Source organism: Acanthisitta chloris, unplaced genomic scaffold (genome assembly GCF_000695815.1).
Source record: "Acanthisitta chloris isolate BGI_N310 unplaced genomic scaffold, ASM69581v1 scaffold11276, whole genome shotgun sequence".
NCBI classification, from domain to species: Eukaryota; Metazoa; Chordata; class Aves; order Passeriformes; family Acanthisittidae; genus Acanthisitta; species Acanthisitta chloris.
This window is the reverse complement of record NW_008676489.1, coordinates 1,392-9,355: the sequence shown is the minus strand read 5'-3', so window position 1 is coordinate 9,355 and position 7,964 is coordinate 1,392. Positions and strand designations below refer to the sequence as shown.

The 7,964-nt window shown below is 55.3% G+C and overlaps 1 protein-coding gene across 1 annotated transcript in view; it reads left to right on the top strand.

The window, feature by feature from the left end:
* The window catches only part of FDXR (ferredoxin reductase), a gene marked incomplete at its 5' end in the record, with an annotated part of 8,735 nt that extends 6,587 nt beyond the window's left edge, over positions 1-2,148 (top strand). Inside the window, 5 exon segments of the mRNA XM_009076164.1 lie at positions 3-202; positions 524-581; positions 584-679; positions 1,133-1,306; positions 2,018-2,148. Of these exon segments, the coding sequence (XP_009074412.1) occupies positions 3-202; positions 524-581; positions 584-679; positions 1,133-1,306; positions 2,018-2,148 (659 nt within the window).
* Positions 2,149-7,964: the final 5,816 nt, after the last annotated feature.

The following is a 7,964-nucleotide window of genomic DNA, read 5'->3' as shown; positions in this document are numbered from 1 at the left end:
AGACGCTCCCAGGCCTAGGAAGCGACTGACTGAGCTGATGATGAAAACAGCCCTGGAGAAGCCTGGGGAGAAGGCAGTGGAGGGGCAGGCAGCAGCCCCCCGGGAGTGGGGGCTGAAGTTCCAGCGCAGCCCTCAGGAGGTGCTGCCCACCAGTGATGGGAAGGGTGTGAGAGGCGTCCGCATGGCCCTGACCCGCCTGGAGGTATGGGCTGGGGAGGGCTGGTATGGCCCTGGGAGGCTGCAGGGATGGGGGCAGGATCCCTCGGGAATCTCTCCAAAGACAGCTTTGTGTTCCCTGCTCCTTTGTGTTCCCTGTCTGGTTGGAGTGACCACTGGCAGGCTGTTGGGGAATTTGGTACCACCCAGTGCCTTTTCCCTTCCAAAGGGAGCTCTTTCCATGCTGCTGCTGCAGAACAGCCTTTAGCAAATACCCGTGATCAAAGCTGCCCAAGGGCACTGGAGGAGGCTGCCTCTCTGCATCTGGTGGCCGTGGTGGTCAGCAGCCTCTTCCTCCCTCTCTCAGGGCTCAGGTGACTCTGCCAAAGCCATCCCCACTGGAGATGTGGAGGAGCTGGAGTGTGGGCTGGGGCCCGGAGCCTGCCGCTGGACCCGGCAGTGCCCTTCGACACCCAGCACGGCATCATCCCCAACAGCTCGGGCAGAGTGGAGGGTGTCCCAGGTCTGTACCCACAGGGGTTTGTGTGGGACCTGTTGAGGGCAACTGGTGGGCTGGGGGCTTTGGAGGGGGAAGCTTCATTCACCAAGGGCATGGATACCAGGTGGTTGTACACCTTAGAGAGTGGAAACTGAGGAAATGAGCTGCCTCTGTCAGGGGTTAGGAGCTGGCCTGTCCCCAGCTCATGTTAGGGATGTCTGGTTTAGCACAGAGTGGGCTTACCAATTCTTGGAATCTGTTAGTAAAGCGACACAGCCTGTAGGACTGCTTAGTGCCTGTCTGCAGGTACATGAATTCCTGTGTCAGCACCATTGAAGGGTCTGTTCCCACTGCCAAGGTGAGTTCTTCCACTGCCCACAGCTTGATGTGACACCCAGGCACAGGGCAAGGACTTGCAGTAGGAGGGTCTGTTACTACATCCTGGCCTGATCCTGGCTGCTCCATGTGTCTGTGCAGGTCTGTACTGCAGTGGGTGGGTGAAGAGAGGACCCACAGGCGTGATCATCACCACCATGAATGACAGCTTTGACACTGCCCAGTCTGTGCTGGAGGATCTCCAGGGGAATGTGCTGGACCTGTCCCCCTCCAGAGAGGGCTTTGGGGCCGTGGAGAGCATCCTGCGCAGCCGAGGTCAGTGTGGGGTGGGTGAGCTGCTGTAGCAGCCAGCAGGAAGGTACAGTGCAGCCAAACTCCTCGTGGATCTGAGTATCCTGGGGCAGTGAGTCCTGTGAGCCACCCTTGGGAGCAGAGGCTGAACCATGGAACTGTGTTTTGTTGCTGTTTCGGTGTTCCAAAGGCCACACAGAGCAGGACTTGAATTCCCTCAAACTCTGTCATTGCTAAGGTTAATGACCACTTTCTGGGAAGGGCCATTAAAAACAGCACAGACCTTGGGTAAATGTCACTGTCAGCTGCCTAGACAGTGAGCTATTGCTCTTGAGTGGTTTTCCTAGTAATCCTTCCAAGCAAGTTAGGGGAAAGATTAAAATGCCCAAGAGAGTAATTTGCTGTAGCTGTGTTTAAAGTCTTTCAATTAAAGTGTGTGTGTGTGTGTGTTTTGCCTCTTAAACTGTCTGAGGTTTAACAGTGAACTGGAAGCATTTTGTCCCCCGCGGTGGTTCCTTACAGCTCTCAAAGGTCTGACAGATCCGAGGTGACTGGAACCTGCCAGCCCTCTCCTCACAGTGCTAGGAATTATGTCTCCTTTGTGAGGCTGAGGTGTGACACTGTGTCAGAAAAGGGCAGGTTTGCTGCCAGATCAGGTCCTGCCAATGGGGAGGTGAGGCTGAACTCATTTTCACCTGGTTAACTTCTCTCTCCTGTCTCTCACCATCACCCCAGGGGTCCGTCCTGTTTCCTTCTCGGACTGGGAGAAGATAGATGCTGCTGAAGTGGCAAGAGGCAAAGCTGCTGGCAAACCCCGGGAGAAGATTGTGGATCCTGCCGAGATGCTGCGGCTGATCGGTCACTAAGGCAGCAGTGGTGGGAATGTGGCACTGCATCCTGGAGCAACACCAGTGGGTCATGGGCAGAGCCTGGGAGCACGGGATTGTGCTCGGGGCTGGTGGCCTCTCTGGAGAGGTGTGTGACACTGGAGCCTCTCTGCTAACGATGAACTCTGGGTTCCTGAAGTGAATGTCTCGAAACATGAGGTTGCTGGCTAGCCCTGCATCCTGCAGCCAGCTGCCACTTCTGAGGGGGTGACTCTTGCTATTCTTGTCCTTGCAGCATTAATGTTGCACAAGTGAGGGGGAGGTGTGTGTGCACCTGGAGGAGTCCTGGCCAGGCACTTTTCTCACGGCAAGTCGCATGGAGAAGTTTCCCTGTATCTTGCTGCCTCCCGTTGAAGCCAAAAGCCAAATGGCTGCATTGTCTTGTCATTTGTGCCTGAGCAGGCATCTTTTAATAACTATTTTTTAAATAAACCCTTTCAGGGAAGCCAAATTGGACCTGCTCCTTGCGTCTGGCTTCTTTGTGTGACTGCCTTAACCTCGGAGCAGCCAGCCAAGCGTCACAGCTCCTACGACATGTCCCAAGGCAAGGCAGCTCCGTGCTGGGAGGGACCAGGTGTTCTCTGCCTGTTGTGAGCTCTGTGCAGGCAGAAAAGGGCATTAATTTGCTTTCTGCCTCCCACAGTTAGAGCCTGGGTTCTATCTTAAGGGGTGGATTGGAATAATAAGCATGGAATCGCCTTGTGCTGGATCGTGAAGGATCCTGTGTCCATCGCTACCTGCCTGCACTGACCGGTGCAAGCAGTGCCTTGAGCCCTTTCACTCTGTTCACTGGTGGGGTTATTTTTTTGGCCTGTGTGTTTTGAAGCTTATTAAATGCTTCTCTTAGCCCAGATTGACTACGGTGACGGTGTCAGGTTTTAAGCCAGATTACAAACCGTGAGCTGTAATCTCCTCTTTATCCGTGGCGCAGGGGCAGCGTCAGCGAGGCCCCTTCCCTGGCTGGCCCTGACCCCCCCGTGCTCCCCCCAGAGTGCTGTAGGATGGAAACCCCACCTCTCTGACCTAAGTGGTGACTGTGGCAGTGGCTGGTGGCTCCATGATGGAGGCAGAGGGTAATCAAACCAGGGCAGCCAGTGGGAGTTTGTCCATGCTCAACCTCCATCTCAGCCCAGCCCTCTCCCACCACAGAGGACTCACCCACGAGGCACTGTACTCCCACCCCATCTCTGTCCCAACCTTAGGGAAAGGAAGTCTCTGACTTCTCCCTAATTTTTCCTTTTTTTTTTTTTCTCCCATCCTTTTCTATTTAAGTCTCATTTGCAAGCTCATTAAGAAACTCAGGAAATGTGATACTGGGAGCTCGTACGCAAACGAGCAATAAAGCTTTTGTGGAACAGCTGCTTGTGTGATGTGGCTCTCCTTACGTCTCACGGCTGATGCAGTCTTAATGCTGAACTCTTGAGTGAGAGATTACATCAGCTCTGGGTTCTGAGGTGAATCAGAGCTTTGGGAAGGGGGTGTGGAGGTGAGGGGGCTGTGCCCAGCGTGGGGTTTGGTTAGACAGTCCAGCCGGAAATGTGACAGTGAAGGGATTGTTGTGGCTGCATCCAATCTGCAGGTTTTGGGAAGAGGCAAGCCAGCTCTTCCCCAGGGTTTTCTTCCACATTGCCTTGAATGTTGATGTCAGGGTGCTTTCATAGCTGTGATAAAGGCCACCGTGCTCACGCTGAGCACAGCGAACGGCTGTTCCCAAACTGGGGATGCTGCAGGGTAGTTTTTGGGCTGTGATAACAGATTAAGGGGAGTGTCTGTCTTTGCTGAGCTCAGTGACCTTGCTCAACCCACAACCTGGTCAAGGCCCTGGGGTTAATGCTGGGATTTGGGAAAGTCATGGGATGATGAAGGTCAGTGAAGGGCAGGGATGGGGGACTGAGCCTCATGGGTAGGGGAAGGATCGTTGCAATCATGTAAATCCTTATTCAATCCCTCCAGCTCCCCCTTCCTTTGCTGCCTGCGCTCCCAAGCCCCTGGTGTCTCGCTGCTTCCTGCCTCCCCGTCTTCCTTTGCTGCCTGCGCTCCCAAGCCCTGGTGTCTCGCTGCCTCCTGCCTCCCCATGGCTGTCCCTGCTCTCCATCCTTCTCCTGGGGGACCGGGATGCGTCTGACTTCCCCGGGAAGGTCCTTCCTCCTGCCGCCGTGTCGTTAGGTGGCGCTGGGAGGCTGGTGGTACCGGCCGGTAAGGGGGATGGAGGGGGACCTGGCCCCCCCGGGGCTGGGGGCACCCAGCTCACCTGCGGGGCGCACCCTCGCTGGCTCCCACTCGCATCAGGGTCTGCTTTTAGGCATGCATAACCTTGTGTTTGCTCCAGGTATGTCGTGATGGTCCGAGGGGTGAGAGGGGCAGCCTCGCTGGGCAGCGATCTCCTCACCCTTGGCTCTCCCCGAGCTGCCACAGGAGCTGCTCCACGGCCGTTTTCCAATGCAGGAAGGAGCCAGGAAGGCAATGCTGTGAGTGACACCCGTCTGCTCTTGGAAAGAGGCCTGAAAAGCTGAAAGTCGTTGCTGCCAGCTCTTCATGTGGACTGTCCTGCTCAGATGAGTTATGGCTCAGCTTAGCTTTAATGAGGCTGCACAAAGCTGGTGGAGGTCAGCATCTGGTGAGCGATGGCCTCGAGAGCAGACGGGCACGGCTGTGTGGTCCCTTCCCACAGCTCTCCTTGCTGTCCATGTGCTGCTCTGCAAGGCAGCCAGGCTGGCTGTGGGGCAGAGAGCCCATCATCCTGAGGGGGTGATGGCACAGCTTCACTTCTGTCTTTGCAACCTCCTGCTGCTGTTTGTGCTGCTGTGCCTCAGTTTCCCGGTCTCAAGTCTGCCCGGGAGCACCTGCCTTGGAGTAATCCAGGGAAGTAGCAGGACTGAGACATCTTAGACGCTCCTGTTGGTGCTGCATTTTCCAATTGCTCCCAGGAGGCTCTTGTTGGCTTTGCTAATAGGTTACTTGCTGAACGTGGCCCTTTCCAACAAGCATTTCGAGCCTGTGAAGCAGGAGGTTTCCTGTGATCTAGAATAAGGGAAAAACCAGCCTGAGTTGAATGTCTGGCCCAGCAGTGAGGAGCTATGTTGCTGTTTAAAAGCCAGCTCACGCCACCAGAAAAAATGGTTGAAAAGGCTTTTGCACAGCGTGGCTAATACCCAATTTTCCAGCCTCATCCCGGCCGCAGTGTCCGGGTTGACGCCGTTCCCTCACCACATGGATCACCGAACTGCGGCACCCGCGGGAGCCTGGGTGAGTCCGTCTGCACCGAGACCTCGCCGGGAACAGATGGCTCCGCAGAGTGCTGACTTCAGCGCCTTGGCTGAGCACAGCATCGGCCCCTGCCTCTGCCCACCCTCGCCACTTGCTCTCCCAGGCACATCTTCTCCTACCTCGTGTGCTCTTCTCTCCAGATCCATCCCCAGCACCAGGCAGGGATGGAGAACAGGTTGTGGTACCAACCACCAGGGTCACTGGAGTGGGTTACCAGCCCCACTGTGCTCAAGGAGCTGCTTCCCTCACCTCTTCACCACAAGCACATCCTTGGCTCCAGACCAACCATAGGCTCATGGTTTCCACTCCCAGTCTTAAGACATCCAACCTTCCCAGGGTGCTGCACTTGCCAAAGTCTTGCCCGTGGTTGGAGTACTGTGTTGGGGCAGGAAGCGGTGCTGTGAGTCTGGAGGTTTTCCCTCTGCTTGGGATGAATTACTTCGGAAATTGGGGCTGCATAAGCCCATTTCCCAAGGTCAAGAGGGGAGCAGAGGTGAGTGAGATGTAAACTCCCAGCAGCTGCTTCCAGGAGTTATTTAGGGATACAACAGCGGCAAATAAAGTTGTTGGAGGGCAATGGCTGGTTACGCCCCAGAAAGAAGAGACTTCCTCCCTTCCTGGGAAATTTCCATTTCTAGCTGCTTTGTCTGCCTCCTCCCCAGCCTCCCAGGGCAGGCCTGCAGGCACTTGCCACCCTAGGGGGAGGAATTATCCCTGCAGGCATGAAACCATCCCTGTTTATTTTTGTTCTCTTAATTACTGTGAGGGTAGGACATAGGCAGCAGAGCAGAGCTGTGCGAGATTGGAGCTGTGCCGGATCTGTGCCATGTGTACACCATGCACAGCACCATCCCTGTGGCCTCTGTCTCACCTTTGCTCTACTCTCTGTCTCCATTGCTTTTATGGCTGCTGGGATCCAAGGTACCAGCCAGCTCTGCATGGTTATTTCAGCACTGAAGCCCTGAATTCCCTGTGGGATGGAGTAGACAGGGGTGGCCCTCAGAGCTGCAGGTGGCACAGGGTAAGGGAAGGTGATCTACACCTGTGAGACACAGAGGGACAGGTGGGTGCCCAGGAGTAGGACTGGCTGGGCTCAGACCTGCTCAGACCAAAGTTCTAGGGAATGGGTGTTTATAGCAGACAGGAAGGACCAGCATGGGTGCAGGACTGGAGTGGGTCCAGGACTGGGGTGAGTGTAGGTCTGGGATAGGTTTAGGATAAGGATCAGTGCAGGACTGGGATGGGTGCAGGTTTAGGGCAAAATCTCAGGAGTCACAAGTGTCACCTGCAAGACTCAGCTCTGTCAGAGGGACCTGTGGACATGGTGCTGTGTTTGCCCTGTCTGATGTTGGATGCTGTTAGCAGGATGCAGGTGCTCATGGAGACAGCCCAAGTAGGCTGTGTCACCCAGATGCCACCCTGTCTTTCCAGGAACAGCTCTGGCTTTGTACTGGCAGTGCACAGACCTAGGTCTCCTCCTTTCCAAAGTCCTGGTTTAGGATGCACATGGGTTAAAAACCTTCAGCTCCTATGTGGAGCCCAGGGCACTTCTCTGGCACTGGTGTTGGCCTGGATGGGTTAGTGCAAAGCTGGACTAACATCAGACTCCCAACACAGTCCTTCCACATCCCTCTTGCTCCCCTGGCCCAGCTGCCAGCACTCTTTTCCCTGCAGGAGGTGGCTGCACACCAGGAGCTGTCGGAGCGCAGCGCCTTGTGTTTATCAACCTGGTTACAGAGCCTCCTGCAAGAGGAGATGCCAGGGAAAGGTAACGAGGCAATGGAGAAGCTGGCTGAGCTCCCTTTGGCTCGGGCTGTGCCGTGGTTGAGGGACCAGCTGGGATGCTGAAGGTCCCACATTGGAGGACCACTGAAGCGGTGAGGAGGAGGATGAAGGTGGGGAAGGGCAGCTTCGTGCCTGTGTTATCTCCACCCAGCCCAGAAAGATGAGCAAAGAGGTCACAGTATCCCCAGAGAAGGTGGCACTGGCACTAGGGGAAAGTCAGAGGTTTCCAACCAGAAGGAAAATCCAGCTGGATCTCCTGGGATTGTGGGCTTCACCTTGGGGTGCCATTGGTGCTTCCATTTCAACCTGGACCTTTGTAACCATCAGGGGACTATATTTTGAATGTAAAAAGGACTTCTGGTGTTTAAATTCACAAAGTATTCTGATGATTGCAGAGCACAAGCTGCATCGTGTCTGGTGGCCCAGACCCAGCAGCACATTTGGGGACTTGCTGCATTTTCCCACAGAAAAATGTTGTGAGTTTTGCTTTTTAAGACCCTGAAGGACTTTGGCAGGAACCTGGAGTCAGGCTCTCTGTGCAGCCACTCACTGTGAGCTGCTGGCCTGGGCTTTAGCTGGGTTTGACTCCCAACAGAGAGGAGACATGGCTGGGGGAACCTGGCGTGTCACCATTGGTCCTTGCCCTCTATTACTTGTTCTCATTGTAGACACCCTCCAGCTGTGCCCAGCTGTGCACCAGACGTGGGTTTGTCTCTCTATCCCATGTGTGGGGTTTGGGCTGT